A 22,305-nucleotide genomic window follows, 5' to 3' on the forward strand; every position below is an offset into this window, starting at 1 on the left:
ACACACACATTGGCTGAAGCCACTTGTCCCAAGTAGGGTTGCAGTGAGCCAGAGCCTAACCCAGCAACACAGGGCATAAGGCTGGAGGGGGAGGGGACACACCCAGGATGGGACGCCAGTCCATCACAAGGCACCCCAAGCAGGACTCGAACCCTAGACCTGCCAGAAAGCAAGACCCAGCCAAACCCGCTGCACCACCGCACCCCTATTAATGCAACATCTGGACATAATTCTGAAAAGATAGCCCTATTTGAATTATGTAAAACAATGGATCCCACTGAATCCCAGGCTGTAAAAGGAAGCAGAGAGATAATGTCCAACACTGTTGTCAATGTCCTGGCACTGAAACAGATGTTTTTCAACAGGGTTTTATTTCCAAATATATTGCAACTAGGTGGTGTGGTGGTGCAGTGGGTTGGACCACAGTCTTGTTCTCCGGTGGGTCTGGGGTTTGAGTCCCGCCTGGGGTGCCTTGCGATGGACTGGTGTCCTGTCCTGGGTGTGTCCCCTCCCCCTCCGGCCTTACACCCTGTGTTACTGGGTTGGCTCCTTGACCCCGTATGGGACAAGCGGTTCTGAAAATGTGTGTACATTGTATTGTAACTATTTTTGTCGGGTAAAAGCATTAAGCAGAGAAGGAAAGCCGCTGGAAGCCCTCCCTACATTTGTAGCCGTACGGAGAGGTACATTGTGCAGTAAAAGTAGTTTGAATGCGTTTGGAATAAGTACAAATCCATTGTGAGAGGTTATTATTGAGACTAGGGCAGAGGTCGGTGTTGGATGGGTTCCAGAGGGACATCTTCATAACGTCAACAGCATCGTCTATAAACCAATGAGAGTAAGTGCGGTGGCTGCTATAACCAATGAGCGATTAGTACGATGTCTTTTGTAATCAACAGAGTTGTAAATACGACTCCTACTATAAACCAATGAGCTCTAAGTGATGTACTTACAACAACCAATCAGCGGAGAATGCGGTGCTTACTATAGCCAATGAGCTGCAACTTCGGTGCCTACTATAAACCAATCGACGAAAACTCGGTGCCTACTATAAACCAATGAGCTGCAACTACGATTTAGTTTGACGCTTTAGATCCTGTGCGCGTCGCATTCCACGATTACATCACTATAGTAAATGTACTGTATCAATTAAGCTTTTTGCTCGGCCTCAAGGTTTCAAAATAGTGCGGGTTCCCTAATGGACGATACATCTTATTCTTAAGCACCCAGTCATTCTGTTCTCATAATTTTCGTCACAAAGCTGGACACGGTGTGCTATAACATTTTAATACGATATAGAAATACATCTGTAAAAGTTTATTTCTATCATGTGCACCCCTTTGGCCAAGGACACTTATAATGACAGTTTTGCACAAAAGCCACGGGCGAGATGTTTACTTTATTTGCACAGGTGGGAATACTTACCGCGTAAATACCGCTCCAGTACGACACACTAGAGCGGGATTCGAATGCAACGCCTTCTGACTATTACGCACAGCACTCATCGCAATGGCCCCGCTGGGTAATTCAGCGACGCATCTGAGCGGAAGACGCACGTTGCCCTGCAGGTTAACGCATGACACTCTCTAGCACCTCGTCCCGCGTCAAGAATACAACGCCCTGGTGTCCGTCGCGCTGCTCGCTCGCTCGCTGTGCTGCTGCTGTGGAGGCAGTAGGCGGGATGCGCTCAAGCTCTGGATCCGCCTTCTGGATGCAGCGCAGCCATTTAAGCATCGCGCTCTCCCCCCCAGCCGACACGCACACACCATGGATGCGCTGTGAACCGGCGTCTGCGGCTCCGGAGGAGGGTGGGTGTAGTGAGGGAACCCGGGCGCTGATGCCACTGCCGCTCTCTGCGCGCCGCACGCATCCTCCCCGAGACGGGCTGCAGCGCTCCACGCCCCGCTGACCCGAGAGAAGCCGTATTTATCTCGATCATCATTTCGGTGGGGGAAGAAGGGGGCACCTCTGTTTACCCGTCCGTGTCGCGGCAGGGCTGCATCCGCGCGCGATCGCTCCTTCGGGAGGATTCCTTAATGACATGAGCGTGTCCTGCGTAACGGATACATCGCAGCCCCTGGGAACCGCCACGCGCTGCTGCATGCTGCGCACTCCATCGCCGTTTGACACGGAGCACAGCGGCTTTGGTTGTTGACCTCTGCGATTTTCCTTTTTTTCTTCTTTTTTTTTTTCTGGTTTGTGGTGGGCACTTTGCCACTGGCATCTCCCATCGGATCCCAGCATCTTCCCCGAAGGAGCGCGTAAAAGGCGCACACATGCACGGTGCTGTTGCGTTCCTGTAACGGGGGGGAAGAGCGGCAGAAGGTGACCGGGACCAAAGAGAGCGAGAGAGCGCGCGAGAGAAGCACAAACACGCACAGAGGATGCTTTGGATGTAAAGGAAATAAATAAAGAAGCTGAAGAAATCAAGAGATGGGGAAAGATCAGGAATTGCTCCAAGCAGTGAAGACCGAGGACCTGCTCACGGTGCAGAAGCTCCTGCAGAGGCCCAGACCGGGAAAAGCAAGTGAGTGACATCCAGCAGATTTTTTTTTTTTTTTTTTTTCCCAGCTCGATTGGCCGCTAATTCCACGCGATCGACGTGGCTTCGGTGGATCCGAGCGCTTCACGCGCTTTTCAGCGATCCAGCGTCACTCCCCCGTGTCCGCTGCGGTACGGCGGGCTCTATCTCTCATTTAACTTTACCATGAAATTACTGTGTGGCACCCTCAAGCGTGCATAGGCTACTGGCAGATCATAGTGAAGACACAGAAACGCGCGCACGCGCGCGCGCGCGCGCGCACAGTATTCTCCTGGTCCAGCTGTACATGTTCAGACAGTGACAGATGGGAGGAAAATCTGGGCTCAACATAAGGACAATATATGAAACTAGTACTTATTGAATGACAATGACTGGTCTATATTAATAAGCGCTGAGAGTTAGCTGATGGATTTCTGCAGGGGGTGTGTTGTTCAAGGTTCCTTCGCTGTGATTAAGGCTTTGATGAAACGTCAGTATTGCATGCTGGGAATTTCAGGCTGTGAAAGCGTTGTGATACAGTGTGAAAGCTAAGGGAATGGGGCACATGAGTTATGATATAGTATATCAGAGGAGAATGCCTCCAAATGAAGGTTAAAGGGCGGCACTTGGATGAAAACAGAACACTGGGTTTGGAGCTGCCAAGCACCTTTGAATAAGTAAAAAAAAAATTGAATTCTGCAGAATATATTTTAAAGGTTGCGTTTTAAACAATCTGACAGCTCGGGCAAATGTAAATTCTGCATATGCAGATTTTTAAAAATTAGGCTTTCCAGAACTGGGTGCGGTGGTGCAGTGGGTTTGACCGAGTCCTGCTCTCCGGTGGGTCTGGGGTTCGAGTCCCGCTTGGGGTGCCTTGTGACGGACTGGTATCCCATCCTGGGTGTGTCCCCTCCCCCTCCAGCATTTTGCCCTGTCTTGCCGGGTTAGGCTCCGGCTCCCCGCAACCCCACATGGGACAGGCGGTTTCAGATGATGTGTGTGTGCTTCCCAGAATCCTCACACGTGACAATGACTGCACAGGGCAGATGAAAATGGCATCTGGAGACTTCGATTTATCAGGTTCTTCAGATTTTGACTCGAACAGTATATTCAGATTTTTAAAAATTGTCTTCTGCAGGCACAGAGAAGTGTTGACCTTTACAGTTATCTCCCCAGGCCCACAGTGAACTACTGTCACTGTGGGCCTGGGGAGATAATTGTAAAGCTTTTAGGCCACATTTGATTTCACGCCTCTTTCTGGCTCTGCCGTGGCTCTTCTCTGGGGATAACTAGCACCCGATGCCAGCCAGAACAGACCAGATGCAAGCAGCAGCCAACCCAGCACAGGTGCCCGTCTGCAATGCAGACTGACCGCTTCAGCATAAGCCCTGGCTGTGGTTAAACCACCAGCTGAGAGCCTGGAAGCCTTAGCTGCTTTAGTTGCTTTGCCATTTCCACTCATCCTCATTTTCAGTGATTGACACGTATTTGTGCTGCCATTGTAAGAGTCACTGGTTAAAGGTGCCGACTAAATAAATCATAGTAACGACAACAGTAATTTATTCCTTGCGGCGGTGCTTTACTCGGCTGTTGCCAGGAAATGAAGAGGGTTGCTTACATAGCGTCTTTAAATTTTTTTTGTCATTCTGACATCCTTCACTCGTCCGTTCACGTGGCGCTATTCCTTACACCAGGATGCAGGGTGTTCTTTCCCCCCCAGTGTGCCATCATTAGCAATGTGGCAGAACTTTCTGGGCCTGGAAAAAGTGGTGCTCTCAAATGACAGGACAAGTCAGCTCAGGGGTGCATGCACATCAGTGAACATTCACAAAGACACAAGAGAGGTCCATTCTTCTGCTGCCAGATAGTGGTTAACTACAGCGTCCACGGACTATTTAATATCCTTTCCGGAGCCAGAAACCTTGACTTTCCAAACTGATTTACCCCGCACCTCTTTCTTTGGAAGAGCAGCCGGTGCTCAATATTAGATCAGCATTTACTAACTGGGACCTTTTTCCATTTCAAATACAGCATTACACTCTTATTGTATTTGTATGTCATTAATGTGTAATCTACTTTGGACATAAGCATCCGTAAATCAGTGCCTGTTAATTGCATGCTAGAACCACCTGACTGTGGCGGTTCGAATGTAGAACCACAAGAATGTCGGTATTCGCGCCCTCAAGGCCAGACTCATAGTCTGCTGGACACCACAGTTGTTGACGCTGCTATATTTGTCATGGACAGGTACAAAACAGATTGATTCCGGTCGCAGATTATTTCCTCCGCCAAGCAACACCTATTTTTGGCACTCACTAATAAGGTAGAAGAATTCAAACGGCTCCGATTGCCCCCGTTCCCATACGCCTCGGTGACCCCAGTAGCCGCATGGGTGCCGTGTGTTTGTCTGTGGCCCAATCTCCAGCTCGAGTGGAAATGAAGATTTAGATTTGTGGCATTTGTGGCCTCTTGTGTCGCTGCGTGTGTTTGTGCTGATGTCAATACAACAATGTTCCTTCGTCCATCCGGAGTCCAGACTGATTGCCATAACGGCGATGCGGACAACTCTCCGTAGCAGTGATCCAAATCATCGCAGTCACAGTGACAGCATTCAGCCCGTGGTACCTAACAGCGTTGTCTGAATGCGGTGCCAGAAACCAAGTCACACTCAGCTGACACCGGTGCTCTGGCACTGGGAAAGGCCTGGCAGTGAGAACTGCTTGGTTGTTCTGTCAGACTGCCCGCTGTCACCTTGTCACAGTGACAGTGACTCGTCCCCAGGCCGACATGCCAAGTTCAGGTGGGAGGGAAGCAAGGCAGATGCGCCAGTGTCATATAGAGGACATTTCAATCTTGTTGGGTGGTCTCAACTGACACAATCTGAACCGTTCTAGGATCAAGGTCAAAGTCATGGCTTTTTGATGCTCAGCTACAGCTCTGATGACATAAAGCAACTGAACATCTGTTGTATTACCTGTGGAAGCTGTGAGAAATTGCAGTCTGGAAGGTATTGGTGTCACCTAGAGATGCAGCAGTTTTTGGTGATCAGGGCAGGTCATTGACAGATGATCAGTCAGGTTACATGATGTTATGAGCAGTAACTCTAATGTGAGGTGCTTTTGCTTTGCTGGGCACTTTGACTCTGGACACGGCGACATTGTTGGACATTGATGTCCGCTGCTCTGAATCATTTAAATGATGCTGACAGCGTTGAGGAGGAGGGGACAATGCCTGTATTAGAAATTAAATGTGCTATAAATTTAGATTTGGTAGTAGCGTAATTGGCCATACCTGTAATCAGTAATAAATGAGTCAGAAATAATACCGTTCATGTGAATGGAGTGTAAATGTATTTTAACGTTACAAACTGGACAGGGTTAGTGCTGCAGCCTTGATTGCTGCTATGTTTATTCACCCGGTTCTTGACTCCCTAGGACATATTTGCTGTAAATGGCAAGAACGGACAGTGATCCAGCACAAGTCAACGGAGCGACTTGTCACCGGTTTTGAGACGTGGGATGGAGACGATGGAAAGCAGTGATGTGGATTACCTGGAGCTTCAGGGATCCCTTCATTCCTGTCTCCTGAAGCAGTGGCTAATTGAAAGATTATTCTAACACCTGCTAAATTCCTGACCGTAAGGACCATAACTTCCCACTCGTGCTAGACGCACACGGGGAAGGTACGTGTAACAAGGATGTTCCGGAAGTGTGTTCATGTACAAGTGCACTAACAAGGATGATTTTGTGTGCTGACATACCCCACTGCTGGGTTCTTATGCATGCTTTTATTGCATGGTAAGATTAAAAGTGTCTGTGGAGTGGATGATAATGGCAGCGCTAGAGATGCAGAGAGATCAGCGCACTGAGGTTATTTCAGGACTTTCAAGAATTTACGATGGCATTTATCCCAGATGTTGAATGTAATGGAGCAATACAGGGTAAATGTTCTGTGTTGTAATGTAACGTCATCCTTTATAACTTTGATTTCATTTAAATTCAGCATGAGTGCTGCTTGGGCATCCTCATGCGGGAAGTGCCATCGATAGCTATGTTCACCCAAGGTTGCTAAAATCATTGCTTGCACACAATTCAGGGGTAATTTGACCCTCTGCGAGGTACAAAAATGGCATCTGGGTGGAATCTAACACACGTCTTCGTGCAAGGTTTTCATGCTGGAGCTGGATCATCTCTATGGTGTTCATATATAATGGCTCAGTGATGATTTTAATGCCCAAAACAGAGTTCTCGGAAGACGAGCTGTGGTCAGTGGGGAAGTCTTTAAACCTGTCAAGATGCTTTAATCCATAAACTCATATTTCTCCCGGTTGATAAATGTTAATATGTGAAGTAGGTTTGTGTTTTTGAATAGAAGAAAATGATGAATATGTCAAAGACCGTTATTCTGTAGTCCCGGGTATTCCGGTAGGTCTGAGAGCAGTGTAATTATACTAATGATAATTATAACAATCATTGGCATCATTTGACCTAAGATCTATTGAAGGGGGTGCTGTGTTGGCTTTCGGAGGTGGAAGTCCTGGTGGCAGTGTGTTCAGTGAACATATTAATCCACTGTCAGTTAATATTCAGACTGGAACAGACTGGAAACTGCTCTGTGCAGTTGTATGGCTTCCATGGAGCAGCAGCTCCTGTTGGTTTGTCAAATGATTGAATTACAGAGCAGATGGCAGAGGCTGAGTAATGGGGCACGCACGAGCTGGGGAGCTGCTGAAAGGCAATTTACCGTACCTACCAGCCACGGCCTGCCTGCGGGCACCGACCTCCTGCCACCAGCTAGTGGGTCTGAGGGCCACACCTCTAGACCACTCTCCACCTGACTCCACAGACCTCGCTTGAGCAGATGAAATCTGCTGAATCTGAGTTTTGTGCAAGTTTCAGGCAACGTTTGATGGATAACACGCTTTTTTCTTGGGCGCAAGTCTGTCCGAGGTCCACTTTGAAATATAATGGACATTTGGATGAAGAAGACACCATGTTCGCTCATTAATTAGAATAAAGGCTTACTTCTTACTGCCTGTGCCAAAAACTGAACTCCAACAAAATAAACTTTTATTTTAAATGCAAGTTATAAAATATCAGTGTTTTTTTTTTTGCTAGAAACAGATCAGAATTGGGTCACAACAGTATAAAAACATAATTTACATGCTAGCAAAATGCAAATACATAATAAAAGTCAATGGCAGGTGTACCGTAGTTACCAAGGGCCAAGGGTGTCATAAAATCCGGTGTAAAAAAAGACCCAAAAAAGTGACATAATATTCCAGAGTTCATTCAAATTATCCCTCTCATGAAAATAAAGCACAATATTTTTATATTAACTATTCTATTTTTTTAGAGTCTGCAAGATAGATTATAGAAATTGTGTGTTTGTTTAACTGACACTTTTCTCCAAAGCAATTTACGGTGTTAATCTGCATACAATTATTTACCTATTTACACAACTGGGTAATTTTACTGTAGCTATTTAGGGTAAGTATCTCGCTCAAAGCTACTACAACTGGTAGCAGGATTTAAACCTGCAACTTTTAGATCTAAAGGCAGGAGCTCTAACCACTACAGTATGAGCTGCCCTTGTACATGTGTGTTATATGTGGGCAGCACAGTGGCACAGTGAGTAGTGCTGCTGTCGCACAGCGCCTGAGTGGTGTGGGAAGACAGGGGTTTGATCCCCGCTCAGTCTGTGTGGAGTTTGCATGTTCTCCCTGTGTCTGTGTGGGTTTCCTCCAGGTGCTCTGGTTTCCTCCCACACTCCAAAGACATGCTGTTCAGATTCACCCATAGTGTGTGAGTGACACAGAGAGAGTGTGTTCCACTGTATCTAGCAGTGTAAGTCACCTTGGTGAATAAGGCGCGTGGGCTGGTGACACGACATAGAATTTGTTGGAAGTTGCTTTGGAGAAAAGCATCTGCTAAATAAGCATGTGTACAAAGTAGTATTTGAGGCTGAGCGGACTGGTGCAGTGTGTTCACTCTGGTCAAACCTCAGTTTTTGCGCTGCTTTCGTTAATATTCCGTGTAAGTAATGCAGAGCGGAACGGACCCCTGAAGCCCATGGTGTGAGCACATTGCAGGGTCAAGGAATCGTCCAGAGGAAGAAAGTGTGTTTTGCATGTATAATGCCAGACCAGGGTGCCGCTTCAGGCGGTTTACCTGCTGCAGCTCACGAGGCTCGGCGCTCGAGGCCGTACTAACTGAGGAGGCGAGACGGAGCGCCGCGTCCGAGGAGACGGGATGCAGCACGTCTCTCCTGCAGGGAGGCACGCGCCAGCGGTTTGAAAAAGGTGAAAATCACAGCGCGCCTCTCTGACAACACCGGGATGGGGATGCGGTGGATGCCACCACATCCTGTTGTTGCAGAAGATTGATGCAGATCTGCACTGAGGAGTCCTGGGATCAGCTGGTTAAGAGGAATGGGGCTGTTTTTCTGTTATTTATTTATTTTTCCCTTGCAGAAACATCAGGCCTATCTCAGCACTGAGCCGATACTCTGTAATGTGTATATATATATATAATATATGGATTTTATGTGTGTGTGTGGATGTTACGAAGCACTACTCCTTGGTCTAGTCCCAGCCTCTCCTGTGTTCCTCTATGACAGGCTGCCAGCAGATAACAGTGTACAAGCAGACCCTGGGAGTCCTCGTCCCACTTTGCTCCTCTCTGGCTCGCCTCGCTTTTCCCGCTATTGATAAGACTGAGTGCATAATGCCTGGATAAAGAAAAGCTGATTGCGGACTTTTAAATCTGGGTTGAAAACAAGCAACGCTCCGGCACTAGTAGTACTTTTCAAATCTATGCACGTTGCTGAATATGAATCGGCTTCCGGGCCGGAAGGACACGAGTCCGCTGCGTGAAAGAGTTCTACTATAATGGATTACTTGATGCGCGGTGTGATTTACTGTCTCGAATTTGCAGCGTGTGTGTGTGTGTGTGTGTGTGTGTGTGTGTGTGTGTGTGTGTGTGTGTATGCGTGCGTGCCCGCGCACGTGTGCTCGGGGAGTGACAGGAGACACGGATCAGCAGGCAGGGCGTGTGATGAACGGCAGCTCTCTCCTCATTGGCTGCCGCAGCGGTAGCCAGCAGCTGCAGCAGCAGCTGGTTTCCATGGAGATGGCGAACATCTGGGGTGGCCCCAGAGCAGATACGCAGGCAGCAGCATATTGCCCCTGCGTTTTATCCTTTCTGCCCCTGAGATCACATGGAAGGTCCTAATCTAGAGATGGATGGAGGGCTGCTCCTCTTTCAAGATGAAAAGCAGACGGATTCAACAGGGAGACCGGAGCAATTAATATCGCCGTTTTTACCCTGCTGCAAACAAACTCAGAGATAAGTCCTTGCTTAGACTAAGAGCTGGAATGAGTTTTTGCTCCTAAGTGGATTGCAGTCATCGACTCAGTGCGGTTGCTTCTTCTCGCTGTTCTCCCTTCTGAAGCAAGTGCGAGGGATTTTGTCCTGGTGTAAAGAAATGCACTTGAATAACTTGAATAAAGCCTCTGTTTATTACTGTTTCATTTCACTGACTAGGTGTTTTAATATAAAATGCGCTTCTTTGTGGGCGTTATTACAGCAGTCGCAAAAATAATACATAAAAGGCAGTGACATGGAAGTAAACCCCTCAAAGTCGATGAGACCGAAGCTCTTAGTAAAGAGGGTGCTGTAATGTACGGCGGAAGCCCTTCCAGCCTGAGGTGCCTGTTAGTCTCCAGTGAAAAGCAGAGAGGAAGCCTTTAAAAGAATGGACTTTTGTGCTGGCCCTGTGCTGGCCGCTGCTCGGTGCCCAGGCGGTCTGGTCTTGGCGTGAGGATCGGACCCCAAGGGTTTGTGTGGCACCTTGACGAAGAGGTCTGGTTGCTTCGGCATCCCCAAGGAACCCTGTGCAGCGGTGGCGTGTTGTGCCGATCATCCCCCCAATGGAGTTTTGGGACAGGTCGACTTGAGCCGGGATTTATCCTCCTGAATAATTCATGTCAACGTCTACGAGTCATTTAAAGACGGTGCTGTGGAGTATGGCAACCTTCATTTTGCACTGCTTTAACGGCAGCCCGGAGACTCAGGATTTGGGAATAAGATGAGTAGCGAGGAAAAGTTTATTCCTCGAAGCACTGGGCAAAGTTGTGTTAAGTCTGATATAGTTTAACTTGATGGTTTAATTCGGTTATTACCATCCGATCTTGCAGGTGGTCTGTTAGTGGGCGGATCATGTCATACTTTTGTGCAAGTGTTATTGTATGGTTGCTCCCTTCAAATGCCTAATTTTGTCAGTTACTTTTGTGAAAGATGCCAGGCAAAAAAAAAAAAAAAAACAAATAAATCACACATGCATGACAGCTACAACCGCTTGACCTAAGCAGGGTCACGGTGAACCAGAGTCTAACCCGGCAACAGAGGGCACGAGGCTGGGGGTGGAGAAGGGACACACCCCGGACAGGATGCCAGTCTGCCGCATGGCACCCCAAGCAGGACCCGAACCCCCGACTCACCCCAGAGTAGGCGCTGGCTAAACCTGCTGCGCCACCACATCGCCCACAACCAAATGAATAAATGGTCTAAATACATAATTTGCAACAAGAAGCCAACTTTTTGTCTTCTCGTGGCTGTGTGTGGTATAGCTCAACTGTGTGTCCTCCTGGAAGAGTACTGCTTCTGTGCTCTATATATAACGTCTCATGATACACATAGCACTCTCATCAAACATTTGATATAGCAGTATATGAAAATGAGTACCCTTTGTCTCCCAGAAAAGGCATTTGGCTTATATGGACCTCTTTAAGGCGGAAAAAATGTACATTAGCTGGAATGAAGATCAGTAGTTACTGTTGTTTAATAATGGACATAAATATGATCGGATGTGGCAATGTCTTTATTTTGGTGTTCTACTGATTTTTGTTCTGCGAATGCATTTTTTTCCTCTTAAGAAATAACCGATTTTCTGCTGAAAGTAAGCTGATCCTTGAGTGGCAGTGCCTCAGCTGTCAGGGTAATTTCCCAGAATTAAACAGGCCCTTTAAGCAGGGAGAACGCTGTGTTTCTGCGCTCTAGAAGAGTGCGTTGGGTTGCACTCTGTGCGCCGCGAGAGCAGGGAAGCCCTTAAGGATGAAATCTGCAGCTCCCGCGGTTGTGGGCTGTTTGTTTGCACAACCTGTGTTTGCGGCGCCCTTCCCGGCGTCGTGCGAACAATGTTTGGCCACGTGTCCGTTTGCTGCCGGCCAGCAGAGTGATGCCGGCGCATGTGATTCCCGTTGCGAGGATGCCCGAGGTAACCGTGTTCGGGGGCTGTGCTGTGCTCAGCCCTCGCTCTGGGGAGGGAGAGGAGCAGCGCCGTGGGACGTGTTTCGGTTGTGGAGCCGTGCGACCCTCGGCGTGGCTGACGAGCCCTTTCCGTCCCCCCGGACGTCCACTCGCCGTAGAGTTGCTCTCTCAGCATGTGCTGATCTGCGGAAGAGGCTCTCAGACAGCAATCGGCACGGAGGCTGTCAGAACCCGCCCGGCCTTAGTGGGCCGTGTCCGCTCAGCAGCACCGCTCCGGCACATGTCTCACCCCTAGGTCATAGAGCAAATCTGACATTTCAAAACCATCTCCTCAACCACTGGATTTCATGAAGATAGTTGGCATGAAGGGTACGGGTACAATACGGGTAAGAGCTGCTCCCTTGCAGTCGAAGGACAGGGCTTGATTTCACACAAACATTTCCGTAAAATACAGGAGTAGCGACTGTGTAAAGGCTTATCCTTCATGATCATAAAGTTATGGTGCATGAACATTTACACCTTACATAAGCTTAAGAGATCAGTATAAATGACAGCAGTTTAAATGGGCAAATTATAGCAGCTTACTATTAGTACTATACTGTACAAACATAACAAGAAGTAGTCTTGGCAAAAGTTAATTGAGCTGCATATTTAAGTTATTCAAATTATTTGAATCTTGGGTGTTAGTGAATTTTGCTTTACAATTCTAAAGAAATTACCTTTTTACTCAGTGTCATACTGTTGGTACCAGTATTCAGCTCCAGAAACGCCATAGTAACAGTAAACTTCAGGAACTTTTAGCAGACTACTCTTTTCACACCATTAACCAAGTGCCACCAATACCATCATCCTATATATACAGTATATGTGTATACATATATATACACACATATATATATACACACACATATAGTATCACCAGCCCCTGTCAGTGCTCTTACAAAGTGTGTGTGTGTGTGTGTATATGCAAATGAATGAGACAATTAGTGGAGCAACAGGTAGTGTGATGAGTAGAGCTGTCACCATGCCGTCCCAGGCTTCTGTTAAATTAATAAATTCCAATATGTTCCACTTTTTCTGTTCATGTTATATTTCAACACCGAAATGACAAGGCTTGATGGAAATGTTCTACAATATGTCCGAGGCTAAAAGCAGCACTTCTTTTCCCAAAGTAAGATATCTTTCTGCAGGCAGCCGTGAAAAGTAGACCGAACACCACTTCAGAGAAGTGTTTTTCTTTTTTCGCTTAAAAGAATTGAGTTACACCATAATGGAACATCAATTATTTCTACTCGTCCATAACTTCAGTGCATAATAAGACATGTCCTCTCCATTTGCTGTATATCTGAGCAGGTGTTGATCAAATAATCTCAAGACCTTTTGGTTTCGGTCAAATAAATACATCCTGGAAACTTGTGTTTCCAGGGACGAAAAATGTGAAAAGAATCCCTGTGGGTTTCGGGAAGAAGGGAACAACACTTGCCATTCATGAAGCCAGTTTTCCTGTTCCCAGGAAACTTTCCAAGCTGTTGGCACACGAACCCTCTTGGAATGTCAAGGAGATGTTTACAGAACCTCAGAGCCGAGAACCACGGAGTGTGCGCCCAACTGCTGACCTACCTTATATTTAACTGACACTTTTCTCCAAAGCAACTTTTAATGATGTTCCCATTTATACAGCTGGGCTGTTTTTACTGGTGTAATTCAGGGTAACTACCGTGCTCAAGGGTACAGCAGCAGGAGGTGGGCTTCAAGCCCACATCCAAAAGCTCCGAAGGCAAAGGCCTCAATCACTGTGACACCAACTGTTTGTGATGTCTTAACTCGGTCCGGGTTCCCGTCCAAGTAATACCCGGTGGCATGAAGCGGTCCACTCATGGTCAGTGTGGTCTGCCTCTTCATTGACCAGGATGCCGCTGCTAGCTTTGGCAGACCTGAGTGTGGAAAGACGGAGGAGGGCGTGTATCCACACACCTACAGACTTGCTCTGACGTGGCTTCACATAGAGTGCCGGCACGATGGAAGACTCTGCGTTTTGCTGAAGTCTCCTGATCAATCTCTGCAGAGCTGATTGATCAAGATCATGAATAATCGGAGCTCCCTGCTCGTTGTGTCAGCACCATTGTTTCCTTTGCACCCAAACCAGCCCGCTGCGAGATTAAAGACATGCAAATGTATTTAAGTTGTGGTTTCATGCATTCAAATTCATTCATTTTTGCAGGCAATTTTCTTGAAACTGATATGCAACTCAGAGGAAACAAAGTGATTTTCACAGGAGGCAAATAACTGTTTAAGCAGACATGGTTGTGACACAACCACAAGATGGGAGGCAGGACCCAATCACCTGTTTGTACAAGTGGACAATTTTATTAGAGCAATTTAGGGTGAGTACCATGCTTAATTGTACTCAGCTAGAGGTGAGACTCAAACCTGCAACCTTTGGGGTCCCAAAGCAGCAGCTGTAACCACTGTACTACCAGCTGTCTACATAGACAACAGGTGCGGTCAAGGACAGGCAAAGTTTCAGGAACCAAGGGGCAAACGGTCAAATCCAAAGTCGTCATTGAGGTGGTCATTGAGGATTGGAACCAAGGTAATTAAGAAACAGGGCAGGGGGGAAGAGGCAGGAGACACCAAGTGAAGAGCTGTAGGACGCTGGTGAGTGTAGAAGAGACAGTTGTCTTTGGAAGATTCCACAACCTAAGAGCAGTCGTTTGGCTGCTTTTAGACCCTGTTCCATTGATTCCTGTTAGGCACGTGTGGTTGGGGCACAGATGGGGGGGGTGGTGACAGTTTGTCCAATTGCACTGTTTTTGCCCATGCACATTACACAAGTAGCTGCCTAAACAATCGAGTGTCATAGGAAACATAACGGTGATTGTGACTGATGGTGTGATGAAAATTTATGGAGCCGTTACGAGATCTGGAGAAAAGTGGCTCTGAAAGAGATGTGATGTGTTTTGAGAGCCTTCTTGAATGTTATAAGGGATTCAGAAGTTGTGAGGGGACACCTCCTCTGCGATATGTGCACGTAGCATAGTTCTTCAGTCAGTTGTCGCAGCTTTTTCAGTTCTGTCATTTCTCTCGCACGCACTACTGCACCCACCAAATGTTTGCTTTCACCATTCGAAATAATGAAAAAAATTAATGTAAGTTCTTTTTACGACATGTGTTCTGCCTGGCTTCGGTATGGGAGGATCTGGAGCTTTGCACCTTTAGTACCGTATGCAGCGAATCTCCTTCAGCGATAACAGTTTCCATCAGCTGACTGCTCCCCGACCCCCGCGACCCTTGCTTTGTCAGGGTCCTGGTGGTAATGATCCCTGAACAGAGAGGTCTCAGAAAGCACTGAACTTGAAATCTCAGTACATAACGGCACATGGTCAGTGGCGGGGGCTGCAAGAGGTGGTATGACTTGACTCAGCTTGAGGGCAGCAGTTGTGTTCTCAATTACATGTATTAAATCCTGTTAATTGCTTGGGTCCTTGATTGACTCTCAAACATGTGAACTTTTGGCACTAATATTATGAGATTATATAGACTGTGCTCACGCCACTGCATTTCTTGCTTTTAAAATACCCCCTATTTGGTCCTGCAGATGTGCCGCACACCCGGCTCCTCTGCGTGCTGTATGGAGGTCCTGCCAGAGCAGGCCTCTCTAAAGCGCAGCCTGCCTCCACACCGGGCACATGTGGCTTCGCTTAGCGGCCCCACGGGTTTCCCGAACCGTGTGGAAAGCCAAACCGTCAGGACGAGGTTCAGGCAATGAGCACTTTGTTTGCTGCGAGGGTTTCCATTCCCCCTCTCCGTGTCAGATCCTCCTAACGGCCAAGCTTTTCCTGTAGGACCAAGAGCCAAGCGGATACCACAGGCAGGACAAAGATGTTTTGTCTCTCAATGTGCTGTAATCGTCTTTGACCTGATTCTTTCGAGTATCTCGTGTTTCAAAACTCAGCAGTAATCTACTGTGCAAATTCCTCATGAAAAATACATTACAGTCATTGTTCAGTTAATACCAGGGTTAGGGAATACAGCGCTGACGTTTTGCTCTTGTCCGTCAGCTGTGCTACTGGGGGACATTCCCCGCTCTTTTGCGGTCCTGTGACAGGTATCGTTTTGGTTAAACAGCGGGGAAATGGCAACGTATGGTTATTTTATTATGAAATTGGTGAAATAAATTGCACGTTAAATAGGAGCAGCGAAATGAATAAGAAAAATCTGAAATATTTTTAAATTATGTGCAATAATTTTTTTACCCCTGTTCAAGATGCCGTATGATGCAGAATGTGCGTTAATGAGCATTGTCATGTATGTTTAGATCAGAGAACAACAGTACTGGTAGGTTGCCCAGTGTTTAGTCATAGAAGCGAGTATAACATGGTCCCTAAAGGGAGCATTAACGAACATGGTCCAGAAATGGCACGGTCATTAAAGTGTGCTGTCATTAATTGCAAATGATGTTACAAATGAAATTGGTGTATTTATATTAATAATTGTACTAAGTAATAAGTGTACTTTTCTTTGGAATCATTTATTTTTCAGGTTATTGGAGGTTGTTATAAAACAAAATGTTATGGAATACTCAGTCAGGGCTTCAAGTGTTTAAGCATGGTTGAATGTTCACAGTTGCATCCGGAGAGGGTTTGACTCTCTGGGCACATGGCGGGTTGAGCCAAGCCCCCTGCATCTGTGTAGATCGGGGTCATCCTCCTCAGGGGGTAGCAGGCAGATGGTACCAAGGTAATGGTGGCACGATTGCAGTTACCCCTGGCATGTGGGCATCAGAGGCCTGCGGCCTTCCCTCAGCCCCAGGGTACTAGAGAGAAAGAAAAAAGGTAGCATGGGCTGACCAGCATGACATCACTGTCCCTCTGAAGCCCTCCTGCTCGCTTTTGGATGGATTATCTGTCTGTCCAATCATAAAGCCGTGCAGCCCTGTAGTGCTATGGAAAGCCAATTCATTCATTATCGTGCCACAAATCCCCCGCATTGAGGATGGTGTCAATCACGGGCTGTTCCAATCCGCTATCCAGCCCCATTCTATTTGCAGTTAACTTTATCTCTAACCCTAACCTTAACCTTAACCCTAACCCAATCCTCTGTACTCCAATGGCCAGTGCATCCTTAGACTACTGACTGTCTGACTGTCGCCAGCCATTGTCCTTAGCGTTGCATTAAGTGCCCCGACCATTTGTGAAAGTTCCTTGACAAACAGCATACAGAGAAATAACATGTTACAGAGCTAGTAAAGCTGTTATGCAGGGAGTCACTGCAAGTGATAACAGTAATAAAACACCGAAAGGACAGAAGAGCTTCAAGGTTTGGATCGGTGTACACTCCTACAAACAACAAAGGCACTTGTATATTCCAGTACAAATTAGGATTGAAAGAAGTGATTTAACGCATCTCAGTGCATTTGGTCTAAATTGAGCCATTTCAAGGAAGTGTTTGAAGATGCTGCAAAACCAGCAAAGCCAAAGCTGGATTGCTTCCACATGAAGGGCTGCATGGGCTGCGCTGTAGGTTTGAGAACAGTAAAACAGGATGGCAGGACCACAGGCCCAGTCTCGAGCATCAGACGCACATTCTTGGGTCAGCGGAACACTAGGATTGGCAGGGAATAACAGCTCTCTTTTCTTCTCAGGGTCCAGGCCTACCAGATAAACTTGTTGTCGTGGAGACACGTCTGTGCACTTGGCACGTCTGATCTTAACGGCTTCTGCCTTTGGTTCTAGCAGAACTTTCAGAGGTAGACTCTATACCCTGATTTCAATGTCCTTTTTGCATAGCTTTGGAAATTTTACTTTTTTCTCTTCTATATTAACTGTTTCTTTGGCATCATATCACAAACTTTCACTAATATGTGGTTGTTTATATACCTTAGTACAAAACACCTTACACTGCCATGCAACAGAGCTAAATATTTCACCTGCACGTTTCAGGTGACACCTTCTCCTCCGGGCCACTCCTGGGACTTCAACTGATAACCTTGTGGTCAGTCCTCTAAGTCCGATTCTTTAATGTCAAAATGTATTTTGGGCTTTGAAAAGCTGCAGCTCCGCTTGACGGTCAAAAGTGATCCGTATCCAAAAGTATACAGCCAGTTTCTACAGGATGACTAGAGGTTCTTCACAGGTTGTAGATGAGTTACCATTTACACATGGGAACCTTTGAGCACTGGCACTGGAGGAGCGTAATATTGCACTTAAGTTGAACCAGAACATTTTCAGTGCTGTTCGCCCCTCCTCCCATCACCGCCAGGTTTACTACTAATGGAAACAACTGTGAATGTCAAGGGTCAGGTGGCATATGAGGAGAGAGTAATATTAATAGCTGTACTTTTGTTCCTAATGCTACATTTACCTCTCTCACCATATTATTCCCAAGTTCTTAAACATCACTGAATCTCACTTGAACTGTCCTGCTCTGGCAGGACCTCCGTACAGCATGCAGATATACTACAAATATTCTGGTTGTATTTTTGCATGGTCCTCATGTCCCTGATCTGGCTTTGACACCATGGATATGAGTGCGCAGGTGTCCCCTCCGATGAGGCACTCAGGCTGAGAACAGAACCTTAGTGAGACCAGCGCTGAGAATTCTGGGAGATTCTCCATTATCTAATGTCACAGATGCTTTGTACGAGGACATAGTTTGCTTGGTGTACCATTAATGTGAAGACCTTGCTGTATGCCAGCTGCATTCAAACTCCTTCTGTTTGCTGTTTCTTGTTCCAGAAGTCAGTCACAGGTTTTGCGTTTTGAAGCTACCCGGTCCAGATGACATTTCATGTTACGTAGTTGTACTTGTGTGGCTTCCTATGGGTCAGATAGCGTGGAGTGCCATGTCCTCGTCAACCAGCATTTCGTGGTGTGTTTCAGAAGGTGAAATAATTGGTTCTCATTAGCGATACCAGTTCCTGTTCAGACATGTGCTGGTACCCCGGTGACATCTGAATCTGATTAAAGTACAAATTTGGAGAGATTTAGCAAACAGGGCCACGCCCTTACATTTCTGTTTACTGTTAGTGGTTATGATTGTGGCTCACAGCACTGGAAATAACCAACTAACCAACCAACGTCTACAACCGCTTGTCCTGAGCGGGGTCGTGGTGAGCCGGAGCCTACCAGGCGTCACAGGGCGCAAGGCCGAAGGGGGGTGGGACAGACCCTGGACGGGACGCCAGTCCGCCGCGAGGCGCCCCGAGCAGGGCTTGAACCCCAGACCCGCCGAACAGCGGGCACCGGCCAAGCATTGGAAACAAAGGCAACGCTTATTTAGGAAACTGTCATGTTGCAGGCTGCTCTTGAGTAGTGTCTGTGGGCACCGTATTTAACCTGATATTCTCTGGGAAAAAATGCAGTTACATAGGCTATGTGGGTAATTCTGCAAGTCACTGAAAACATAGACAACAGTGTTACGTAAGCAGCGTAACTGATTGACGGCATTAGTCAAGTAACTGATGATAGCCGTTAGCTCTAACTAGCACACACAGACACGAATGCTTACTGCACACACTTGTAGTAGAGTTAGGGAAATGTGATGCGGTGTATAGATGAGTGACCCATTGTAAGCAGTGTATCTAGCAGTGTAAGTCACCTTGGTGGATAAGGTGTGTAGGCTGATAACACTGCATAGAGTTCAGTGGAAGTTGCTTTGGAGAAAAGGCATCTGCTAAATAAAGTAACGTAGAAATAAACGCGATGTGGGTACGTGTGCTTCTCTCCCAAGTTTTCTGCAAGTTGCCTTCACCAGTTCTGCCTTCTGACAGCAGGCCTCACGGGCATGTCTTCAGGACACGTGCATCTCAGAGACAGCCCTTGAACCAGGGGCCCACAGAGGTACAGACCAATCGATGGGTTTGATCAATAAATCCGCAGAGAGCTTGTTGGAACTGTAGCAGTGCTACGCTTCGGCAAGTGACAGGTTTGACTGGTCCGCTGTAATTTCGTAACCATCTGGCCAAGAGGAATGCACCCGAGGCCTTCATCTTCACCGTGTGTGTTCTTCAACTCATGTTTACACATACTTGTTCAAAAATAGAAATTATCATTACCATCTAAATTTAGCCTTTGTTCAGTTCTTCCTAAAAGCAGGCAGGGACTGTCAGCGAGTGCTCCAGTATGCGCTGATGGCTAAACTGGAGTGGACCTCCTCCGTGCGGTACATTACTATGTGTTTGTGCATGTGACTTTCTCTGTGTGTCTGTCAATGGAAGCAGACTCATTATCTGGAAGCAAACCACATGTTACTGTTTGATTTCTCCTCTGTACCCTCCCACCTCTACTCCTTCAACCCTTCAACCCTGTAGGAGCTTCCAGGAAGCACCAAGCTGAGACAAAAATAGAATTTACTGTAATACAGTGAAATAGATCTGTTTTTGTGTGCAGCAGATGTCTGTGTATCAGCACATTAGAGTGCAGATGTGAACACTGTCAAGCGTTCGTTGGAGTAAACAGTCAAAAGGAATGGTATTAATCGACCGCGCCCCTTTCCCCTACGTTTATACTTGCGGTTTCTTTTTTACTTTTTAATTATGTTAAACCGTTTGACACACAAAACTAGAAATGGATTTGTAGAAACTGTGAGCAATCAAGCAGGGGTCACGGCGAACTGGAGCCTAACCTGGCAACGGAGGGCGTAAGACCGGAGGGGGAGGGGACACACCCAGCACGGGACGGCAGTCCGTCGCAAGACGCCCCAAGCGGGACTCGAACCCCAGACCCAGCAGAGAGCAGGACCCAGCCAAGCCCCTCTGTGCTACCGCGTCCCCCAGATCCCAACCTGTGGTGAAAAATAAGAACTCAGCAAATTCTCATTGAGTTATATTATGTCATAACACGGTGGTAGTTGGGTAACAAGTAGGCTACATATTTTACACAATGTAATTGCAAAGTTCAGGACATCCGCATACAGCATGCAGTTGAGTTCAAATATACAGATCCGTTTCCAGAAGCCCTCTTGTTGCAAACAAGGCTGGTTTACCAAAGTTATTATTTAAAGCTATAATGGTAGGTTACTAAGAGCCCACTTAGCCGCAGAGACTGTCCTTTGGGATTTAATTGGCGGTGTGTTTGGCAGGCAGTTCAGCGGGGATTTCTAGTGTGTCACATGGAACCATCTCCATGGTGAATGTTGACCTGCTATGGAAGAGGAAGGGGCTCCTTATCTAAAGCCAGCAGTGGGAGGAAGTGCTCATTTGGAGCATGTGTACAAGGGCACCAGTCCAGAGCGGCGACGAAGCGAGCTGAATATGAGCGTAACATTCAGTTCTGAGCATTCTAAATCACTGCATTTTGCTGTAGAAACAAGTGTCACATTTCCTCAATACGGCTCTAGACTTCTTGTCTCTGTGTCACTTTCTTGTCAGGCCGCCCAGACTGCATAGTGGTAATGTACTACTGACAACTTCGTTGTTTTTTGAATAATTTCTTGAAAATGTTGTGACTAGACATTCTGATTCTATTTTCATCTGTATGCTGCTATAACTTTTATTTCCTCTTCCAAGTGAGCAGGTACTAAATAAAAGGCTTTAAATTTGAAGATAGACAGTATGCTGAAGACCTGACCTAAATAAAAGGCTTTAAATTTGAATATAGACACGTATGCTGAAGACCTGACCTTTCTTACCAGGCCTGGGGCGGAACCCTATACACCTGAGAACCTCAAGCCCAGTATAAAAGGCGAGGAGCGTAGCTGAAACACCACATCGTTATAATTTTTAAACAAGTCATATTTTTTAAAATTTTTAAAAGCTGAATCTAACAGTCAATGAGGTGCTGAACAATATACTTATGGGCATATTTGTACTTATATGTTCATGACTGGGGTGGCACGGTGCCGCAGCAAGTGTCACTGGCCTCACATCCCTGCTCAGTATGTGTGGAGTTTACATGTTCTCTCCATGTCTGTGCGGGTTTCCTCTCACAGTCCCAAGATATGCATTTCAGGTGAATTCATTGGCCATAGTGTGTGAATAGATGAGTGTGTGACTACCTTGCTGTGGAGTGGCATCCCATCCAGGGTTTTCACTACTGACCCTTGCAGCCAATGATTCCAGGATAGACTCTGGATCACTGAAACCCCGCTCAGCACAAGTGGTTATTGAAATTCTGTGGATGGATGGATTTTCCTGACTTTTAATTGTAATTATTTGTGTACATGGGATCCTTTTTTTGGCCGATAAATTGGTTACAGGTAGACCAGCCTAATTGTGCTCATGTTTTGCCAGATCCCGGCAGGCAAACGAGTGCGTCTGGCTTTGAAATGAGCGGGCACGTTCCTGAACCGCTCTGTGTGAATGCTTAGAATGAACAATGAGCTCAGTTTATATCACTTAACAGACCTTAAAAGTTATTTCTAAATGAAAAGGGACATTTGAGGTAGCTATCTATACACTATTAAATTAGCTAGGTATTTCTATACGGAGAAAAACAGTGGTCAGACAAAGCAGTTATAAATTAGACATAAAGTGAGTCAATAGTTTGCCAGCCTTCTAAACTAGACAGAAAAATC

The 22,305-nt window shown here is 46.6% G+C and overlaps 1 protein-coding gene across 2 annotated transcripts in view; it reads left to right on the top strand.

Moving 5' to 3' along the window:
- Window positions 1-554: 554 nt before the first annotated feature.
- The window catches only part of caskin1 (CASK interacting protein 1), a 100,744-nt gene continuing 78,993 nt past the window's right edge, over window positions 555-22,305 (top strand). For both annotated transcript variants that reach the window (XM_018740810.2, XM_018740815.2), the window contains exon 1: window positions 555-2,527. In XM_018740810.2, the coding sequence (XP_018596326.1) occupies window positions 2,434-2,527 (94 nt within the window). In that variant the 5' untranslated portion in view covers window positions 555-2,433. The remainder of the gene's footprint in view (window positions 2,528-22,305) is intronic.

Source organism: Scleropages formosus, chromosome 20 (assembly GCF_900964775.1).
Source record: "Scleropages formosus chromosome 20, fSclFor1.1, whole genome shotgun sequence".
NCBI classification, from domain to species: domain Eukaryota; kingdom Metazoa; phylum Chordata; class Actinopteri; order Osteoglossiformes; family Osteoglossidae; genus Scleropages; species Scleropages formosus.